Here is a 21,369-nt window from a genome sequence, read left to right on the forward strand (position 1 = left end):
AGCCTTTTTTGGCTAAGGAGCGGGGTATAAGTATGATAAATAAAAATAAATAAAAAATAAACTCATGATAGGCATTCTCTCCAGTGATTTACCTTTGGAGGATTCTGATGATCCTCCAAGGTCAGGAGAGTGCACTGGGCATGTCCACATGCCCTAGAGGAGCTCATCCCCTTGCACCACATCTATTCAGTTGTTCCCCAAAGTTAGGGTGGGTAGCAGTGCTGTGTTTTCTATCTCTTATTATTGGCTTAGTATATGATTTCAGGTTGTGTTTGTGCATTTGGTGGGGCTACTGTTTTAAAAAACACTGGGAAAAGTCCGTTCAGACTAAGAAAGAGAAGTTCCCAGAATCCCAAGTTACCCGTTTTGCCTATCCCCTCCTCCAACTTTGGGATCATGTGATCATGACCGGGAGTTGACTCTGCCCCTCAGCCCTTCGGAAAAGGTACATTTTCCCACTGTTTTAACCGTTTTTTAAAAAAATTCTAGCAAGCGAACCGCAGCACGCAGAGAGCTGAGAGTAGGCTCAAAATGACCCCCATCCACGACTCTCTAAGCACAAGAGGTTTCAGAAAGATAGCTTAAAAAACAACACAGTTATCCCCTATTCTTTTCCGCAATGCAATCCTACGGGCGAAATTTTTCAAAATGGCGATTGGATCGGTCCGTGGAAAGAGAAGCGCTTCTCCTATGGGCGCTTCTCTTCACCGTGCTTCTAGGGGTCCCTGGTCCGCTTCTACTCCACCTCTGGGCAAGGCGGAGCAGGCCAATTTGCTTCTGATTCTCCACTTCTAATCGGAGCGGAGCACACGCCTACTAGCAATCCATGCTTTCCCTATAAAGCGGCAGCAGCATCAATGCCTTTGTGCTCCCTAGGACTGCCGTCTCCATCCAGTTGCAGAAATCCAGACTTCTCTTTTTTGCTGGGTAAGTTCAAACCTGACAAATGATTCTTCCCTGTTACACATGCAGAGTCAACCCCTACCCGAGCAGCTGTGGTGTGTCTGAAAGCTAGTAGCCACCAGCCATCAAGGCCACTAAGCACCCAAGCGACACCAAATTGCTTAACTTAAAACACCGCAAAATAGTATTTCTCTAGCTCATTGTTCTTTGGAATTATAATGTCCAGTTTTTGCCAGCTTGAGGGCTTCTGACTGCTCATCAGGTGGGCATCCATGAAGGACGTCTCAATAGAGTAACCAGCTGCAAAGGGGAAAGCAGGGCTTTTGTAGCTTTAATCACTAGAAACAAGAAGCACAAGGACAAAGGGATAGTAAAACAATACCTTTGTTCCGTCTAACGAAAACTCGCAATGCAGTGTGTAAGCTTTCAAGTTCACCAGAACTCTCTTTAGGTTGGATGTTATACAAACACACACAAGAAGATGAGGCAACGAGGATGATCAGGGGTCTGGAAACAAAGCCCTATGAGGAGAGGCTGAAAGAACTGGGCAGGTTTAGCCTAGAGAAGACTGAGGGGAGACATGATAGCACTCTTCAAATACTTAAAAGGTATTTTAACACAGAAGAGGGCCAGGATCTCTTCTTGATCCTCCCAGAGTGCAGGACACGGAATAACGGGCTCAAGTTAAAGGAAGCCAGATTCCGGCTGGACATCAGGAAAAACGTCCTGACTGTTCGAGCAGTACGACAATGGAACCAGTGACCTAGGGAGGTTGTGGCCTCTCCCACACGAGAGGCCTTCAAGAGGCAGCCGGACAACCCTCTGTCAGGGATGCTTTAGGGTGGATTCCTGCATTGAGCAGGGGGTTGGACTCGATGGCCTTGAAGGCCCCTTCCAACTCTGCTATTCTTTGATTCTATGAGCAGGAAGGAAGCCCCTGGCCCTTGCTATTTTTGGTGGAGTGAAACTTCACCCTTGACCAACAGAGCCACTGTGGTGTAGAGGTTAGGGTTTTGAACTGGAATGCCCACCACCTTCCACTGTCAAACAGCTTGTGCTGAGGTGCTTTTTCTTATCATTTGAGTCCATTGCTTGTCTCTGACACTCCGGAGCATCGCTTGCATCATCATCATCACCATCATCATCATCATCGATGTGAAACTCCTTCAGGTAGCTGAAGACATCTATTACACTGTCTCTGAATCATCCATTATTGGGGATCAATGTCCTGAACTCTTTCAGGCTTCCCTTATAGGAATTGGTCTTCAGGTCAATGCAGCCTCTTCTTCTTCTTCTTCCTCTTCTGGGCACGTTGCAGTTTGTGATGCCCAGAACTGGACACAGGACTCTAGCTGAGGTCTGACCAAAGTGGAGCCATTACTTCTCATGAGCTGGATAATATGTTTCTGTTGATGTAATTTAGGATTGCATTAAGCCTTTTGAGGTGCCCGATCATACTGCTGACTCATGTTTAGCTTGTGGTCTACTAAAACCCTTAGATGCTTTTTGCATGTACTGCTGTTTAACCCATCCTGTATTTGTGCAACTAAATGCAGAACATCAGAGTTCTCTCTGTTGAAATTCTTGTGTTTGTTTTGGCCCAGCTCTCCATCCTGTCAACATCATCTTAGAATCATAGAATAGTTGAGCTGGAAGGGGCCTCTAAGGCCATCGAGTCCAACTCCCTACTCATTGCAGGAATCCACCTTAAAGCATTCCTGACAGAGAGTTGTCCAGCTGCCTCTTGAAGGCCTCTGGTGTGGGAGAGCCCACAACCTCCCTAGGTAACTGATTACATTGTTGTACCGCTCTAACAGTCAGGAAGTTTTTCCTGATGTCCAGCCGGAATCTGGCTTCCTGTAACTTCAGCCCATTATTCCGTGTCCTGCACTCTGGGAGGATCGAGAAGAGATCCTGGCCCTCCTCTGTGTGACAACCTTTTCAGTATTTGAAGAGTGCTCTCATGTCTCCCCTCCATCTTCTCTTCTCCAGGCTAAACATGCCCAGTTCTTTCAGTCTCTCTTCATAGGGCTTTGTTTCCAGACCCCTGATCATCCTGGTTGCCCTCCTCTGAACACGCTCCAGCTTGTCTGCGTCCTTCTTGAATTGTGGAGCCCAGAACTGGACGCAATACTCTAGATGAGGCCTAACCAGGGCTGAATAGAGAGGAACCAGTACCTCACGCGATTTGGAAGCTATACTTTTATTAATGCAGCCCAAAATTGCATTTGCTTTCTTTGCAGCCACATCACACTGTTGGCTCTTTTTCAACTTGTGATCTACAACAACTCCAAGATCCTTCTCGCTTGAAGTATTGCTGAGCCAAGTATCCCCTACCCTGTAACTGTGCATTTGGTTTCTTTCTCCTAGGTGTAGAAATTGGCATTGATCCCTATTCAGTTTCATTCTTGGTCCTTTGCAATGCTCAGATGCCGAGATAGTTGCTGCCTGTTTGTGTAACTTGGTATCGCCTTTAACTTGGCCAGCCTTCCTCGGTCCGGGATTGCTGCTGCTTTCCCCAACTCCTTCCACAGAAGTGGACTGGCCATATTTCTAAACAGGCCAGCTCAGCTCCACAGTCAAACATTGCCGCTGGGCCAGGAGAAGTGTCCCTCGCCACCAGTGGTGCGCCCATGTCCTCTCCTGCTCCCAGATCAGCCAGGATTCAATTGCTCCTGTGCGGAGGTGGAGGTGGGGATTCCCCAGTGAGCATTTGTGTGTCAGAGAGGCTGGCTGTGACTCAGAGGCTGGTGGGTGCTGATTTCTATGGCTCTCTTCCCCTTTTGGCCTATGGGAACCTGCACACTCACACCAGACCTGGGAGGCGGAGAAGGGAGAGGGAACCTCGTCTTGGGATGCTTTCAGGCACTGGAATCAGCTGTCCATGAGAAAGCTGGACTGATTCCCCAGTCCGTCCAATTCACCCCCACCACACACACACACCAGAAACCCTGTCCTCTACTGCCGAGGTCCTGCAACAGGGAGGGCACCAAATGTGTTCCTGCCCTCGACTCTTCCAGGCTTCGCCTCACTCGCCTAATATCCTCTCCACCAGGCCAAGAGGAGTGGATGAGGATGAGGTCAGGGGATGTGGGCAATGGTGACCAAAAGAGGGCTTGGACCACAGGCGTTCATTTGGGCCCATACATAAATGATCCGGATCTGGAGATGCTGTGGATGTCCTCATGCAGGAAATGAATGCAGAAATGGTTTCAATGCACATGTAGAACTCACTCAGAAGAGTTTCTCAATAACATCAAATCTGACCAGGGTGTGTCTCATATTCTGCTTTGAACTTGAGACATCCTGTGAGGACCCAGAGTGAATGTGAAGGCACAGAGCACGCACCCTGCCTTCACACATATGTGATATTGGAGCCTGTGTTGGCTACAGCTGACCAAGAAAGACGCAAAGCCGAAGTAGCCATGTTGTCCGTAAGTAAAAATCCAAAATCTGGATTAGGGTGATACTTTTACAACGAGGCCAACCGAAATAAAATCGTGTGCAAGCATTCAGGTTCGCTGGAACTGTTCCTCTGACTAGGTGGCAAACAAAGGAAAAAGGGGGTGGGGGGGCGCGTGCGAGGGGGTGGGTGGAGGAACGCTGGCTGGTGCTGGAGCCAGGCCCTGCCCCGAGTCACTATGCTAAGGTCAAAATGCCTCCCGATGTGTGAATGGGCTGAATCATTTTCAGACAATATCAATGGGAATGTTGTCACAAATGCAAGCGAATAGCAGGAAGTTTAAATTCGATGACTTGTCAGCAAACCTGTATAAAATGCTTGTGAGCCCCCAGCCAAAGCTCTTGTGCAGGGCTGCCTCCGCAGAAGCAAGGCTGGATCTGGCCCTCCCCAGCAGGGCAGCTGGGGCGGGGGCATACAGTCTCCAGGCACGGGCTTCATCCAGCCATGCACCTGCCTGCACTTGTAGGCGTGGGGGGGGGCGTGGGGGGGCTCTGCAGACACCCGCTTCCTTTACCAGCAGGCCCCACTCTTTTCAGTGGAGACCGCGGGTTGTCAAATGATATAATTGAAGAGTTGGAAGGGGCCTCTAAGGCCATCGAGTCCAACCCCCGGCTCAATGTAGGAACCCACCCTAAAGCATCCCTGACAGATGGTTGTCCAGCTGCCTCTTGAAGGCCTCTAGTGTGGGAGATCCCCAAAGCAGCTGTTGGGGGCTGAGGGTGGTCAGAGCTGTGCCCAAAGAGCACTGAGGGCCATCTGATCTGCTGCCAGTGGCACTGGGAAGGGGATCTCCCAGCTCTCTTCCCCCCTGGGGTTTTCCCAGTGACACCTGGGAAACCCATCGTGATACACACAGGGAACCGTCGCCCCCTCTGTCTAGGCTGAGAGGAGGGGAAGCCTGGGCGGGCTGCTGAAGCCTGCCGTGACAAGTGCTACTACAGGGAGGGGCTGCATTGGACCTCCGGGCCCGGAGCGGGTGTGTGCTCAGCCTCTGGGATTCCCTGGATCGTCTAGCGCTTCTTCTCCACACCTGCTGGAGCGCCTCCCTGGCTGATTCCTGGAGATGACGTGCCAAGAGCAGGTCAGGCCCGGGCTTGTGTGGGCAGGGGCTGCCCCAAGCACCCCAGCCAGAGGGTGGGCAAAGGGCGGCCTGCTGGCTCGCTTACGAAGCACCGTGTTAGGGCCAGAAGAGGTCCGTCTGCTGCACTTCTCCTGGGCACGCCGGACTTGGGCTCCTGCAGGGCTACACGGTGCAGCAGCTGGGCTGCCACGTCTTCGCCACCCGATGTGTCCAGGGTGCTCCTTGCCTTTGAGCCCACCCACCCACGTCCAGCTCAACATTTGGCTGGCTTCCCCGGGTCTCCTGAGAGAGCAAGCAGAGAAATGATGCCCCTCCTGCAGCTGGGCTTGCGTGGGGGTAAAGAAGGCGGCCTCCTTCTGTGCCAGACACCCTCCAGGGCAGCTCAGGCCCAGCCAGCCCAGGACAGGCCTAAGTCGGCTTCTGCTGTTCTCACAGTCCAGTGGGGAAACTGGGGCTTGTGACGCCTTCGCGGTCCTGGCCCAGGCGGCTTGGCAGGCAGCATTCACTGGACTGGGGTGGGAAACACGTGGTTGGGGCGGGGGAGCAAAGGCCCAAGACGTGCTGACCTGTTTTTCAGCTCCATTCCAGGCGCTGCCCAGAAAGCCCCGGGCGGCACGAAGTGGCCTGTGGGAGCCAGAATGAGCTCCTCCCCACAACCAGCCTGGCCCCGTGCAGACGCCACAGTGAGTGAGGTGTGTGTGTGGGGGGACTTGCAAGTGGATGGGGCGGCCCTTCCAGGCCACTGGGGCAGCTTGCCGTGCCGTCTCCTCCACCTTACATTCTGCGCCCCTTCTGTAGCCTGCATTAGGTGGCCCCTGAGCAGGAGGGATGCCGAGGGCCTTGGCACATGTGCAGAGTGCCACTCTGTTGCCACTGCATCGGCACATCTATTCTTTACGCATCTTGGCTGGGGGCGGCACTGCCAACCAGAAGGCCTCATCCGGCTCTTCACGTTTTCTCGCCTTCATTGAGTTTCTGTGTTAAGGAAAAGGGTGGAAGCAGCAGTGGGAAAACACAAGAAGGCTGCAAGTTGAAGGCGACCACCTACATCTGCCGGCATTTCCGCACGGAAGAGGGAGGGAGGGAGGGCTGCCTCTGAATGTTCCCGGCTTCTGTGATCGGTGCTCACGGGGCGCACGGCCCTGATGGGACTGCAACTCCAGGAGCGCCATTGCGGGAGTGCGTGTGCCCCGTTATGCCGCCTTCACATGTGCGTTGGCAGAAATGGGCGCTGCTGGACAGATGACGCGGCCACGGGGCAGAGTTTTTTCCCCATGACTTGTGAGGCATGCGCACATGCGCAGACATGCAGCAACACATGGGGGACGGGACGGGACAGGAACTCTGTCGAATACTAATATTTGTATTAAAAACCACCCCCACCCCCACCCGGTGGTAAAACATGCCGATAGCCATCCAAAACGTGGCAAGGGTGGACAGGTTCACTCCCCCACACCTCCGATACCCATGCACACGCTCCCTCGCAGTTGATTAGCTGTCAATGACCTGGCAAACGAGGGCCCATGCCACAGACGTTCTTCGGAACGATGGGTCGGAGATTCAGGACAGACTGATAAAAGGAAGGACTTCTGCACACAGCGCATAGTTAAATTGTGGAATTCATTACCACAAGGTGTAGTGACGGCCACCAATTCGGAAGGCTTTAAAAGGGGGTTGGATCAATTCCTGGAGGAGAAAGGTATCAATGGCTACTAGTCCTGATGGCTACATGAGTGAGAGGGTGCTGTTGCACCACGTCCTGCTTGTTCATCCCTGGCCGATGGCTGGTTGGCCCCTGTGAGAACAGAGTGCTGGACTAGATGGACCCTCGGTCTGATCCAGCCAGGCCCTTCTGATGTTCTTGACCGGGCAAGGGGGGGGGGAATCTGAGGACAGAGCAGAAGAGACTCCCCCCCCCCCCAGAGATAATGAGAAAAATCATAGGATCATAGAATAGCAGAGTTGGAAGGGGCCTACAAGGCCATCGAGTCCAACTCTGCTATTCTATGATTTTTCTCATCATCTGGGGGGGGGGGAGTCTCTTCTGCTCTGTCCTCGGATTCCCCCCCCCTTGCCCGGCCAAGAACATCAGAAGATGTGGGAGAAGAGGCCAGGGCAACCGGCCAGGCTGAGGTGCCCCCTCAGGGAGGTTACAGCAGCAAGGGGGTGATCCCCACCCCCGGCTGGCATTTGTTGCTGATCTCTCCTTGGGTTTATGTGAAGCTTTTTCTCCCTGGCTTTTCATCAGGGGTAGGAAGAAAAGGGAAGAAGCTGCAGGAGTCAGGAGGTTCAAGGGCTCCTCATCCAGGATATGAGTTTGTCCGAGAGAGAAGGAACGCTTCGCCCAACTTTCTGAGGAGATGCATCCACCTACCCCGCCAGCAACCCCCACCCCCCAAACACACAAACACCACAACGCTGCTCCTCGCTGGATTTCATACTTCCTGTGGGCTTCGTAAACAAAGTGTTGAGACAGCCGCCGGAAGTGGCCAACCTCCAGGCAGCCAGCCGGGCCCTGCCTTCCCTCCCTTCCCCAAGGAGTGTGTAATGCATGGGGTGGGTGGGAAGGGTGACTCACCCCCTTCCTGTCCCACTCCAGCATACATAAATGGGCCACGCAGGGCTCCTGGCAGCAGACAGCGCTGGAGGTCAAGCACCACGCTGCATCCACACCACAGAACGCCTCTCACCCTCCGCCAGCTGACTCGTCATGGGGCCCGCTGCCCCCCTGGCTCTCTGCCTCTTGGGGCTCCTGTCCCTGGGCTGCTGCTGGGCCGCACCGGTTCAGGGTGACGGACCCGTGGTCATCACCTTCCCAGGGGAGCTGGTCAGAAAATTGTCGGACAGGGACCAGGCAACAGTAAGTCCTCGCAGGGTCTGGGCCCAGGGTCCTCCACCTGGACACGCACCGGCTTCCTGGGCCCAAGTCCCACAGCTCTGGGCCAGGGCATTGGGAGCCCACCTGGGTTTGCCTAGCAAAGGAGTCCCCTTGGATGCCTCCCCCCAGGAGAGGTGGGGTTGAAGAGAAAGCGACCAGCCATTGGGCACAAGATAGTGTGTGGAGCAGTGCAGGGGTGGGGCAGATGGGGAGCAGGGTGGAACAACTGGATAAGCACCAAAACAGCGAAGGAGGGACGGCAGCGGGGCAGCGGGTGTGGGATGGAAAACCAAGCAAGCGAGGCGGGACGGCACCAAACCACCGTGCAGACGGGGAGGAGGCCCCCCCTCCAAGTGCCTGGGCACAGAAGCCCTGCTGGTTGGGAGATTGCGATGCCGTTGGCACAAACGATGCCGTTTCGGGTTCGAGAAACCCTTTCTCACAGGCACATCTTTTTCAAGGGGAAAAAATGAGTGGCATCCCTCAGAAGAGAGACACGCACGGGTTCCCTCCTCCCACCTGCACGGGGCATGGATCGAGACCAAGCTCAATCCCACCTCCATTTTGCCAGCGCTCTTTCGTTCTCCACCCGTGCATCTGCACGAATTTGGCTGCTTCCTCTATGCCTGTAATGGGGGTCTGAGTCAAATGCCCACGTGCTCCAGGAGAGGGTTGTTCCAGCAGCTGAAGGGGAAAGATGACTTTGTGGGTCAAAACACAAAGTGCCCTTGCTAGGCAATGCACGGAGGGGTGCGTGTGGCGGTGGTGGCAATGCCTCTTTTGCTGATGCTGCCAGGGCCTGCATGTGTGCACAGGGGGCCGGGGGGGGGGGAGACTAGGAAGGCAATGCGGTCACTCTCCCCCAGCGAGGGTAGCCCTGTCACACCAGGTGATTCACACCAAAATATACACGGCACATAGATTTTTTAAAAAATGAGCCTGCCCAAGGTGGCTTACAGCAGTCACATAATAATAATAATAATAATAATAATAATAATAATAATAATAGTAGTAATAATAATAATTATTATTTTAAACAATACAATAATAAGGCTGCAAACTTTCATAAAAGAACAGAGCCTAGTAATAAAACATTACTAAAACCTACAGTGCGATCACAGCTACAGAGCAGAAAACTCTTAAGGGAAACGTGGTCGGGGCGGGCCGGAGGAAGCCCGGACATCTTCACGTCCTCCCGACATGCCTGCCCTCATGGGGCCTGGCAGGCCTCCCATGGGCACGAGCGCCACGCGTCCCTCCACATGAGGGGCAGCAGCCGGGCTCATCTGGCAGCACCTTCAAGACAAGGCCTTCTGAGGGCCTTTCACTTGCTCTTGTTAGTGAACTGCTGCTGCTTATTTAGAGGTAGGGGTTCATCAGATGAGCATTTTATCGCACGCTCGCTACTGCCCACTGATGGCTTCTCAAGTGTCCTTTAGGCACCACCATCCGCCTCCTGCTCCTTCTTTCCTTCTTTCCGCCACAAAATGGACCCCTTTTAATCTGACTTTTTTTGAGAAACGGAATGTGCTGCAGTTTCCTGCTGTACGCAGGGAAAGCGGTGCAATAAAAACGCCCCTTGAATGGGCCACGTGGCCTTTGTTTACTTCCTCTTTCTTCTCCTGGAAGAAAGAGGAAGTATCATGGGACAGAAGTGGGGGTGGAGAAGTGACGGTAGGGAACTGCGATTCCCCCCTTCCGCAGTCTGATGATGCTCCTAGTTATTTAACGTATTTCAATATATATTTAAAAAACTATGGAGTGTATTTGTTAACCACCTTGTAGACTGTACTGCAGAAAGGGAGCTTATAAATATTTTAAATAAAATGCCATTAACCAAAATGGATTACGATGAAGAGCCCAATCATATATCGGATATGAAGAGAGTAACTCCTTCGCAAGTTCAGCAGGTGTCACCTGATGGACAAGACTCTGTTTCTAGCAGTGCCAGGCTCATTTAACACACGTAGTGGCCGGGTTCGGACAACACACTAATCAACGGGGTGTGTGGGGTGTTAATAGGAACAAAATTAGTGTGTCGTCCGAACCCGGCCAGTGAGAAAAAAATCCATGGTGCCAGTCCAAGTCTGAAAGGAGTGGAACCACCCTTTCTGGTCAATTTTTGTTCAGGCCTTTCACACACACACACACTGCCCATATGCAATGGAGGATAACACTGCCTCCACCTGAGAAAGGAGTAAACCTAATAGTTTTACAGCTTTTAAATTATATATTGTTTTAACTTGGTTTATGGTTTAATTTGTTTTCAGCTGTGTATATTTATTGTTTTTATACTGTATGCTTTTATCTGTACGCTGCCCTGAGATCTTATTGATATAGGGCGGGATATAAATGTTTTAAATAAATAAATAAAATAAAATAAACCATGAATCCTGCTGCCACAAGAAACATGTGATTCTCGTAAACCGCCACGCGACCCACGGCTGCTTTTGTGTATGCCTGGTCTCTTGATGGCCTGAGAGACCCCTCCATCCATCCCTCTTCTCCTCCTCCTCCTCCCGTTCACCCCTCAGCTCTACCTCGCACGGTACGGATACCTGAATGGGCCGACCCCGAACCCCCTCGCTGGCCAAGCGGAGCTTCCCTTCTTCCTCAGGTTGATGCAGAAGCGGCTGGGCTTGCCTGAGACAGGAGAGTTGGATGCCTCCACCATGGACGCCATCCGGACCCCCCGCTGCGGGGTCCCAGACGTTGGCTTTTTCCAGACTTTCCAGGACGATCTCAAGTGGGACCACACGGACCTCACGTACCGGTGAGTGGGTCCCTCGGCCACCCTCCTGAGCAGCCCTCGGCCACTGGGAGTTTTCTTGACACCTGTTGGGGAGCAAGGCGGCTTCAGGAGCCCGGTGTCTGAGCTCGTGGCCGCCACGCGGAGGCTCTCTGCTGCGGGATCAAGGCTTGGAGCACAAAGCTTTAGGCGGCCCACTCGTGCCCAGCCAGTCGGGTGGGCTGCACAGGCATCTCTGGCCATTGGCCCTGCTGGCTGGGGCCGGTGGGAGATTCCCTCCAGCACGCCTGGAGGGCACAGGTTGCCTGCCCTTGGCACAGGCGGAGCCGTGCCAGGAAGCCTGGGCCGTTGGGTGGCTGCCCGCCCGGCCAGAGGAAGGGATGAGGCCGGTGGGGGTCTCTGACGCGGCGCCGTTGCTGCTGGCCTGGAGCCTCACTCTGCCGCTCTGCCTTCCCTCCCCGCACCAGAGTGGTGAACTACTCCCCTGACCTGGATGCCTCCATCATAGAAGACGCCTTTGCCAGGGCCTTCAAGGTGTGGAGCGACGTGACCCCGCTCACCTTCACGCGGCGGGAGAGCGGCGACGTCGACATTCTCATCCAGTTTGGAACGGGAGGTGAGTCCGTGCCTTCTCCTCCCCCCCCGCCCCCCCGCGCCCCGGAGAAGGGAGGGGGAGGGGCCGCCTCTGCGGCGCTCAGGACGGCGGAGAGGGCGAGCGGGCACGGCCGCGGCAACCCGGAGCCCGAAGGCGCTGCAAGGGGCGGGAGGAGACGCGCCGTGCTCCGCGGCGTCTCTCGAACCCGGAGCCCGAGCGCGGCGCGGCCTCCTGACCGACCCGCCCGCCCGTCTCCCCAGAACACGGCGACGGCTACCCCTTCGACGGCAAGGACGGTCTCCTGGCCCACGCCTTCCCTCCGGGCAAGGACTTCTACAGCGGAGATGCCCACTTCGACGACGACGAGTTCTGGACGCTGGGCACCGGCATCGGTGAGCGCGCGGGCGCGCGGGCGGGCGAGCGGGCGGGTGGCTGGGTGGGCGGCTCGGTGGGCCCCGCCCCTGCGCTGGCCGCCGCCGCCGGCCCCCCTCCGGCCCCTGCCCCATCGTGCCCGCTCTTTCCCCCGCCGCAGTGGTGAAGACCTACTACGGCAACGCCGACGGGGCCAGCTGCCACTTCCCCTTCGTCTTCGAGGGCCGCTCCTACTCCACCTGCACGGCGGAGGGCCGCGAGGACGGGCTGCCCTGGTGCGCCACCACCGCCAGCTTTGACCAGGACAAGCTCTTCGGCTTCTGCCCCAGCGAACGTGAGTGCCGGCGGCAGCAGGGCCCGGAGGGGAGGGCGGAGGGCGGAGGGGCACCTGCCCGCGCGGAGCGACAGAGGGAGGGCCTGCAGTCGCCCACGGCCCGCCTGGCAGACCAGGGCCTTTCCCGGCACGGCCCCCAAAGGGAAGGAGCAACGGGGCGGGAGGGGGCCGGAGGCGGCCGCCGGGGCGGGACAGCAACCCGCCGGGCTCCAGTTCCCGGCATGGGAGCGGAGCTGGCAGGAGCTGGCAGGGAGGGAGCCTGAAAGCCCGGGGTGGGGGTGGGGTGGAGGCAGAGGGGAAGCCCAGCAGCAGGCAGCTGGGTGGCCCTTCTGGCGGGACGCCCTCGCCTGGGAGGGCTGGAAGGAGGCGAAGGGGAGAGAGAGGGCCGCCGCGTGAGCTCCCTGAGAAGGGGTGTGTGTGTGTGTGGGAGCAGCATCCATATTCGACTTTCACAGCAAAACCCGCGGAGCCTTGTGGCACCATAAAGACCATATCTCCACCTTCAGGGTGCCACAGGAGTCTTGGTTTTTCCTGGAAAAGGTTGCGGGAGGGGAGGCAAAAGGCAGAATTTCTGGGCCAGGAGATGGGACAGAGAGCTGCAACATCTCCCTGTAGCCTGTGAGGGGCAAGAGCCTTTGAGAGCCACAGAGGGGGCAGGGCAGGGCAGGGCAGGGCGGGGTGACCCCTGGTGTTTAGAGCCCAGGCTTTTTACCAACTGGCAGCCTTCCTCACGGAGGGGCTGCTGGTTTTGCAGGACCCCACGCAAAGGGTGGAGCAGTGCCCTCCCCTCAGCCCCCCCCCCCCTCTGCCACCCTCTGCCCCTGGGGCGCAGCAGAGCCAGGCCGACCCAAGACCCTTTTGCCTTCCTTCCCGAGCAGTTCTCTTCACCTACGGTGGAAACGGCGATGGTGAGAAGTGTGCCTTCCCTTTCGTCTTTTCTGGCAAGTCCTACGACGCCTGCACCACAGAGGGGCGCGATGACGGCTACCGCTGGTGCGCAACCACGGAGAACTTTGACCGTGACAAGAAGTACGGCTTCTGTCCCAACAGAGGTACGAGCAGCGCTTGGTTTCTTAGCGATGAGGGGCAGGGAGGCATCTGCCAGTCGTGAATGTCCCCCCCCCCCCCGTCATTAAGGTATTGTGAGGCACCTTGCATGTGCTCAGAGGCACTCTTTCTTCCAGAACTGGGTACTGGCATTGCAAATGGGTTCTGAGCCCCAGCCAGCCAGGTCTCCAATTAAGCATTAGGCACAGGGCTGACGGAACGGCTTGACGGACTGGCTCGCTCTGGGGCCAGCTGCCCTCTGGGTCGTCCGGCCTTCCTGTGCCTCCTTTTGCCATAGGGAAGGGAGGAAGGAGGAGGCAACAATGCTGGAGCCCCATACAGCTTTAAGTTCCTCCTGCCATGTTTCTCTTGTGCACTGACTGGTGCTCAGACTGGTGCCCTGGGCTGCGTGGGCAGCTCCGTGGGCTGCCGGGTCGGGGGAAGCAGGGTTCTTTGCCGGCCGTTGCCTGGGGCTGAGTGCCCATTGCCCCCTCCTCACCCCACAGACACAGCTGTGATTGGCGGCAACTCCCAGGGCGAGCCCTGTGCCTTCCCATTCACCTTCCTGGGCCAGACGTACAGCACCTGCACCTCCGAGGGGCGCCAGGATGGGCGGCTCTGGTGCGCCACCACCAGCAACTACGACGAGGACAAGAAGTGGGGCCTTTGCCCCGACAAAGGTACTGCCCTGGCTCCCCTGAGGAGGGCCGAAGCTCCAGGGCAGGGCTGGGAGGGAGTCCAGCCTGGAGCCCCAGACGGAGGGAGGGAGGGAGGGAGGAAGGGGGCCTGTGGCGCCTGAGCTAGGCGGACCAAGCGGGCTCTGGCTCGCTTCAAGGCTGCTCCCAGTGCTCTGATGGTTCCGCAGGGCCCAGTGGGGCTGCTGCTCTGGGCAACAGGTTGGGTGGGGGAATGGAGAGGCAGAGGCCGCCCCGCCCCACCCCTCAGCAGCTGTTTGTGCTTTCCAGGATACAGCATCTTCCTGGTAGCTGCCCATGAGTTTGGCCACTCACTGGGCCTGGAGCACTCCAGCGTGCGGGAGGCGCTCATGTACCCCATGTACACCTACCTTGCCGATTTCCACCTCCACCCAGACGATGTGGATGGGATCCAGTACCTCTATGGTGAGTGGAAGCAGGCGGCAGGCGACTGACCAGACTGCTGGGGGCAGAGGATGTGGAGAAGGGAAGAGTGCCTGCCCCACAGCTCCCCCACGGCAGTTGCCCTCCCAGCTCTAGGGGCTTGAGAGTACCGTGGGCCCTCCCCAGTCCCACCATTCAAGAGCCGCAGTGATGTCGCCAGGCACCTCAGATGGCAAGGCTCCTGCTGAGCTGCTCTGAGCCCATCGTCCTGGTCTCAAGCCTCTGGGGCTGCTCCAGAGAAGCCGGGACCCACTTACCAGGCGTTGCTCTCCCTCTAGGGAAAGGCTCAGGCCCTGGGCCCACCGTGCCCAGCCTCCCCACTCAAAGCCCCGACGTGCCTGACGAACCCACCACGGAGGTGGATTATTCCTCCACCACGGATGAGGACGGCTCCTCGGTGACAGAGACCACCCCTGTGGACCGCCCAAGTGACGCCTGCAGGGTGGGGGGCTTTGATGCTGTGGCGGAGATAAAGAAGGAGCTGCACCTCTTCAAGGACGGGTGAGCAGCCGAGAGAGGGGCAAACCCTGGCCGGGCGGGGGCAGCGAGAGGGCCACGAGCCGGGAGGGGTGGAGTGAAGATGCCCGTGCCGGCACTTTTTCATGCTCAGCTTGGGGTGGGAGGAGGAGGAGGAGGAGGAGGAGGAGGAGGAGGACTGTTAGAGTAGTACGACAATAGAATCAGTTGCCTAGGGAGGTTGTGGGCTCTCCCACACTAGAGGCCTTCAAGAGGCAGCTGGACAACCATCTGTCAGGGATGTTTTAGGGTGGATTCCTGCATTGAGCAGGGGGTTGGACTCGATGGCCTTGTAGGCCCCTTCCAACTCTGCTATTCTAGGATTCTATGAGGAGGAGGAGGAGGAGGAGGAGGAGGAGGAGGAGGAGGAGGAGGAGGTGGAGGTGGAGGAGGAGGAGAGGCTGTTCTGTCCCTTACTCCGCCACCCTCAAAGCCACCAGGGCCATCCCTGGCAAGGCTGGGAGGAGGCTGAGAGCGCTGCTGTTGGGAGACGGTCAGGGAAGGCAGAGGGGCAAGAGAGAAGAAGCCCCCACCCACCTCCCTTCTCCCCACTCCCTGGTTCCTCCACCTGATACATTACATAAGACATCTTGTGTCCCCCACCCCCACCCCGGGTCCTTCCTCTGCTGCCCCAGGCAATACTGGAGGAAGCCAGCCTCAGGGGCTGCGCGCATTGAGGGCCCACTACGGATCCAAGACGCCTGGCCAGCCCTCCCGGATGTTATCGATGCTGCTCTCCAGGACTCGCTGACTAAGAAGACCTTCTTCTTCTCTGGTGAGTGGCTCCCTCCGAAACCCCCACTCTTTGGGTTCCACCAAAAGAATCTCAGATCCAGGGCCACTCGTCACGTTTAATAATTGATTGATGGATGCTACCGGCTGCATGAGGGCCAATCAGTGCTCAAATGCCCCCCTGTGTGTGTGCGGGGGGTGGGGGGCACCCCTGTACCCTGGGGATTTCCACCCCCACCCAGACGATGTGTGAAGCTTTGCTTTTGGCTTCAGTCAGCCTTGGTGGACGCTCGTGCAGATGAGTTAAATTAAAAAATGGTGCCATGAGTTGTCTCATCTGTCTCAATCCAGCAACCCTAAACCGTACAAGATCTTCAGTCCAAATTCAGTGAAACAAGCAGTGATGAGCTGTTGAAAATGAAATAAGATACAAGCCAAGGGGGCGTACAGAGAAGGTCTGAGCCTACTTGGAGCCTTAGCAAGGTGCCCAGAGGCCTCCTGAGGCTTCTTTGTGCAGCAAATCAGTCACTCCCATGGGGGTCTTTGCTCAAGGACCACCCCCTCTCCTCCCCTGCCCACCCGAGATTGCTGAGGGCCCTGGCCGGTGACCCCCTTGACCTCTGCATACACTTCCTTGGGCTGACCCTTCTCCGTGACTTTGCAGCCTTTGTATCCGGCTGACCAAAGGACCCAGGAACATTCAAATGAGATATTCCCCCAGAGGTTCGGGACAGGGAGGGTTCTGGAGGGGTGGTGGTGGTGGTGGTGGTGGTGGTAGTGGCGCTGAGTCCCCGTTCGTTGTGGTCTGCATAACGCCACACCCCAAATGAGGCGTTGAAGGGATTTGCTACAAACCGCAAGGGAGCCCTCTTGAGCAGGAAGCGCCGCCGCCGCCGCTAACTCAGCCCGCTGGTAGCCCATCAGAGCAGCCATCGCTTCTCTCCCAGCGGGGCAATTCGACGTTCACCTGCCCAGGGAAGAGTTGTGTGTCACAGGCGGGAGTGTGTGCGGGGGAACAACATGGCAGGGGCAATAACCGCTTGTGTTCTGTAGGCCAACGCTTCTGGGTGTACCAGGGGACGAGAGTCTTGGGCCCACGGAGCATTGAGAAGCTGGGTCTTGGTAGAGACGTGCCAAAGATCGTCGGTGCCCTGCAGAGGAAAGGCGGCAAAGCGCTGCTGTTCAGCGGGGAGCAGTTCTGGAGGTACCGAGCGTTTTGGGGGCAGCGGAAGCAAAAGGCCCTGCAGCCAGAGCTCCTGCCCCACGGCCCCTCCCCACCATGCAGGCCACCGTGGGCCGCAAGCACATGCCACAGGGCATGTGGCAAGCAAAGAGCAGCAGAGAAAGTGGGCTAGTGAGTAGAGGGAGAGAGCACAGCCCCAGGATGGTCCACACCCCTCCAACATAGCCCTGATGGACCCAGGGTGGGGGGAAGGGAGGAGACGCTGTCTGCCCCATAGCAGGAGCAACCCATCCCACACATTGTCCTCCATGCCACCCAGGCAACATCCTGTCTCTGGGGGATGGGTAGTCCCTGAAGCCCCAGAGAAGGAGGAGAGGGTCGCTCACTCCGGACCTGGACGGGCCGCTCAGGAGGAAACAGAACTGGAGTTGCCTGAAGACCTTCTCAGTTTGTTGAGCAGCCCTGGGAAGGGGAAGTGGGCAAAGGGAGAAGAGGAGGGGGGGCTGGCTCCGTCGGCAAAGGGTCTTGCTCAGATTTGCTCTCCTCCTTCAGGCTGGATGTGAAAACGGAGCGGGTGGATCGGAACTACCCTCGTGACACCGATAGCGTCTTCCCTGGGGTCCCTCTTGACTCTCAAAATATCTTCGAGTACAAAGGTAAGGGGGCTGGAGAGGGCACCATGTCCCTAGAATACATCTGGCCAGGGTTCAGGACAGACCCCCTCCCCAGGCTGTGCGCCGTATTGCTCATACTGGGGTGTGTGTGTGGGGGGGGTGCTGCTGTTGGGCAATGGATACGTTCCCGTATTTCCCCTGGTGCCCAACTGGGAACCGCAAGAGCAGGGAAAGGGAGGGGGCGCCTTTGAGCAGCCATCCCCCAGGAATTAGGAGTGAGCAGTGAAGTGGCCAAGTTTGCCGATGACAGCAAATTACTTAGGGTGGTGAAAACAAGTAGGGATTGTGAAGAGCTCCAAAGGGATCTCTCCAAGCTGGGAGGATGGGCGTCCAAATGGCAGAATGCGGTTCAACGTCAGCAAGTGGAAGGTGATGCATGTTGGGACGACAAACCCCCAACTTCAAGTATAACCTGATGGGATCTGAGCAAGGTGACCGAACAAGAAAGAGATCTTGGGATTGTGGTGGAAAAGGTCGATGAAGATGTCCACCCAGTGTGTGGTTGCTGTAAAGAAGGCAAACTCCGTGTTAGGCATTAGAAGAAAAGGAATTGAGAATAAAATGGCCAGTATTCTACTGCCCTTATACAACACTATGGTGTGACCACACTTCGAATACTATGTACAGTTCTGGTCACCACACCTAAAATGGGATATTGTAGAGCTGGAGAAAGTGCAGAAAAGGGTGACTAAAATTACCAAGGGACTGGAGCATCTCCCCTGTGAGGGAAGGTGACAACAGCTGGGATTGTTTAGCTCAGGAAAGAGGTGAGTAACAGCAGACATGCCAGAGGTGTACAGAATTATGTGGGGAAAAGTGAGTGGGGAGACATTATTTTTCTGCCGCTCTCATAATACTAGAACCCAAAGGGGTCACCCCATGAAGCTGGTGGGTGGGAGATTGGGGACATGGTTAAAACTATGGAATGGTTAAACTGTGGAATTCACTACCACAAGATGTGGTGATGGCCACCAATTTGGATGGGTTTTAAAGGGGGTTGGATAAATCCCTGGAGGAGAAGGCTGTCCAGGGCTACTAGTCCTGATGGTTATGGGCTACCTCCAGTAACCGAGGCAGTATGCCTATGTACTCCAGTTGCTGGGGAACATGGGTGGGAGGGTGCTGTTGCTCGTGTCCTGCTTGTGGGTTCCCTGCAGGCGCCTCATTGGCCTCTGTGTGAACATTGTGTTGGACTAGATGGAGCCTTGGTCTGATCCAGCATCAGGGCTCTTCTGATGTTCTGATGTTCTAAAGCTTTGTCCTCCCCCACCCAGTAGGTAAGAAGTCAGGTCTGGGAGCTCCCATCTGGCTTCCAGTGGCTCAGGCGTGATCAGCATTAAGTATTGGAGATGGTGGGAGATTCACCACCAGATCCCCCATGTTTTTGTATCCAGCCATGGGGCAGGGTTGGAAAAATTGGATCGGAACCATGGCACTGGGGAAGGGAGATAGATGAACCCTTCCTTTGCTGCCATTCTCCTGATTTAAATCACTGCCCTGCAGTGGGCAACGTAGAGTTACTCATGTGGTATCTACATGTTTTCCTACACAGGGAAAATATCAGCTGTGTGTGTGTGTGTGTGGGGGGGGGGTTATTTACATTGGGGAAATGGCAGGGGGAAGGGTCCCCCTCACCCCAGCCTGTTGATTCTGATCTGGCTCAGGGCCTCCCCGTAGCGGCATGAAATCCGCAGGAGATCCTGGTCTCAGCTGCCCAGAGTCCCACCTCGTCTGAGGGAGGGAGGGAGGGAGGAGCATGGGAGCATCTCTCCCCAGAGGCCCCCCTGGACGTGCATCTCCTGGGGCAGCCACTGTGCATTTCCTCCTTTGCCACTTTCATTGACCAACTGCTGTATTCCCTGCCCCCCAACCCATTCCAGGAAAATACCACTTCTGCCGGGACCCCTTCTGCTGGCAAATGACCCGAAGCTACCAGGTGGACAGGGTGGGCTACCTGAAGTATGACGTCCTGAAGTGTCCAGAACAGTAGGACCAGCCATGGGCTGCCGGGACCTTCCTGCACCTGCCTGCCACGCTGTGCCGTGGCTCTGGGACTCAGGGCAGGTGCCGCGGCTTATGCCCCTGCCTGGGCTGGCAATTGGCGCTGGCCACCAACAGATACTGGCCCCTTGCTCAAGGCTGGCAGGCAGAGAGCGGACTCTCCAGCCACGGTGTGACCTCGCCGCAGCTTTGCCACCTGTGTGCCTTGCAAAAGGCTTGCCAGATGCAGCCAGTTTGCTTGGCCACGAGCTCGCTGCAAGGACCCCTCTGGACCTGCTGGGAAGAGAAGGAGGCTCCCCTCCAGCCACGAAGACAAGGAGGCCCTGCTCTGTCCAGCCACCCTGCGCCTCCACCTCCACGACACGCTGTCTCATGCCGCGGCTCTTGCATCTTGCACACTTGTGTAATAAATGACATCCTGGCCCATCTGGAGAGTCTTGTCTGCTTGGGCAGTGGGGTGGGGGTTGGTTGGGAGCAAGGAGAACCTTTGGGGCAGCTGAAAATCAAGGGTGGGTGAAGGAGAGGTTGGAGTTGGGGGTGGGCTGGAGGGTGGAAGCTCCTGCAGCCTCAGGGCCGGGCATTGACTTCAGTGCCCTTTTGATCCCTTGCATCTGGGGGCTTCCCTTGGGCAGATGTTGTGCTATGTGGTGGGAGAAGAGAGGGCAGCTCTATTAACCTGTTGAAAGAAACCAGCAGCAATGCTTCCTCCATAGGCAGTCTGCCTGCCTGCCTGCCTGCCCTGCTGCCTGCCCGCCCTGCTTTCTGGAGGCTCCCAAGTGGTGGTATTGATATACATCCTCCTGAAGTTGTCTCCTGGCGCCAGGAGCCTTTGCATATGACCCACAGCCCTTCAGTGCTCTGAATCCAGCAGAGCTGTTCTGTGCCCCCAAACCAGCTCAAGCAAATGTCCTGTTGCCGCTGAGCCCAGTGGCTGTCAGGGGTGATAGAACTGCTTTGAGGGCTGCTTTGCCCATGGAGCCACCGGTGACCCTGCCCCATGCCCAGAGCACGAGACGAATTCCATTCCAAGCCCCACCTCAATCACAAAGGTGACCCACTCACTTCAGTTTCTTACCCCTTGGCAACAAGCAGTACTTCAACCGACATTATTTAATCAAACGAAGGGTGTATTAGCAAAGGCACTTACTAGCAAGGAGAAGGAGTAAAACAAAGCACAGTGCCATGTAACAAAATCAGCCTACATTTGTGGCACCTTAAAGGCTATAAGAGATTTATTCCGGCAGAAGGTTTTGTGGACTAGAACCTGCTTTGCCAAGCTTCTGCCACAGTCAAGCTGTTCCTCTCGTGTGGTTGTCTTGTTGCAACTGACAAGTAACTCTGCCTTCATAGAATCATAGAATAGCAGAGTTGGAAGGGGCCTACAAGGCCATCGAGTCCAACCCCCTGCTCAATGCAGGAATCCACCCTAAAGCATCCCTGACAGAGGGTTGTCCAGCTGCCTCTTGAAGGCCCACAACCTCCCTAGGTCACTGATTCCATTGCCGTACTGCTCTAACAGTCAGGAAGTTTGGGGTGGAGGCACTTCCTATAGTTCCATTGTCACTTGCTGGGATTTGGAGCCTCCGCAGGGTGGAGGCAGTTAATATGGTCCACCCCAGGAGACTAATAGATCTAAATGGTTCTTGGGGATTTTCCTGTTACCTCGGCAGACAATTCTGGCCAAGCTCTGGTTGACCTTTGG

At 56.2% G+C, this 21,369-nt stretch overlaps 1 protein-coding gene across 1 annotated transcript; it reads left to right on the top strand.

The window, feature by feature from the left end:
- The first annotated feature begins 8,100 nt into the window (after positions 1 to 8,100).
- MMP9 (matrix metallopeptidase 9) lies at positions 8,101 to 20,093 on the top strand. The gene is made up of 13 exons (XM_063147508.1): positions 8,101 to 8,307; positions 10,860 to 11,098; positions 11,542 to 11,690; positions 11,930 to 12,061; positions 12,202 to 12,375; positions 13,254 to 13,427; positions 13,929 to 14,102; positions 14,388 to 14,543; positions 14,840 to 15,062; positions 15,713 to 15,852; positions 16,863 to 17,013; positions 17,545 to 17,648; positions 19,547 to 20,093. Exons 1-13 carry the CDS (start codon positions 8,158 to 8,160, stop codon positions 19,654 to 19,656), a joined length of 2,076 nt encoding a protein of 691 aa, XP_063003578.1. The 5' UTR covers positions 8,101 to 8,157; the 3' UTR covers positions 19,657 to 20,093.
- Positions 20,094 to 21,369: the final 1,276 nt, after the last annotated feature.

Source organism: Elgaria multicarinata, chromosome 1 (assembly GCF_023053635.1).
Source record: "Elgaria multicarinata webbii isolate HBS135686 ecotype San Diego chromosome 1, rElgMul1.1.pri, whole genome shotgun sequence".
NCBI lineage: Eukaryota > Metazoa > Chordata > Lepidosauria > Squamata > Anguidae > Elgaria > Elgaria multicarinata.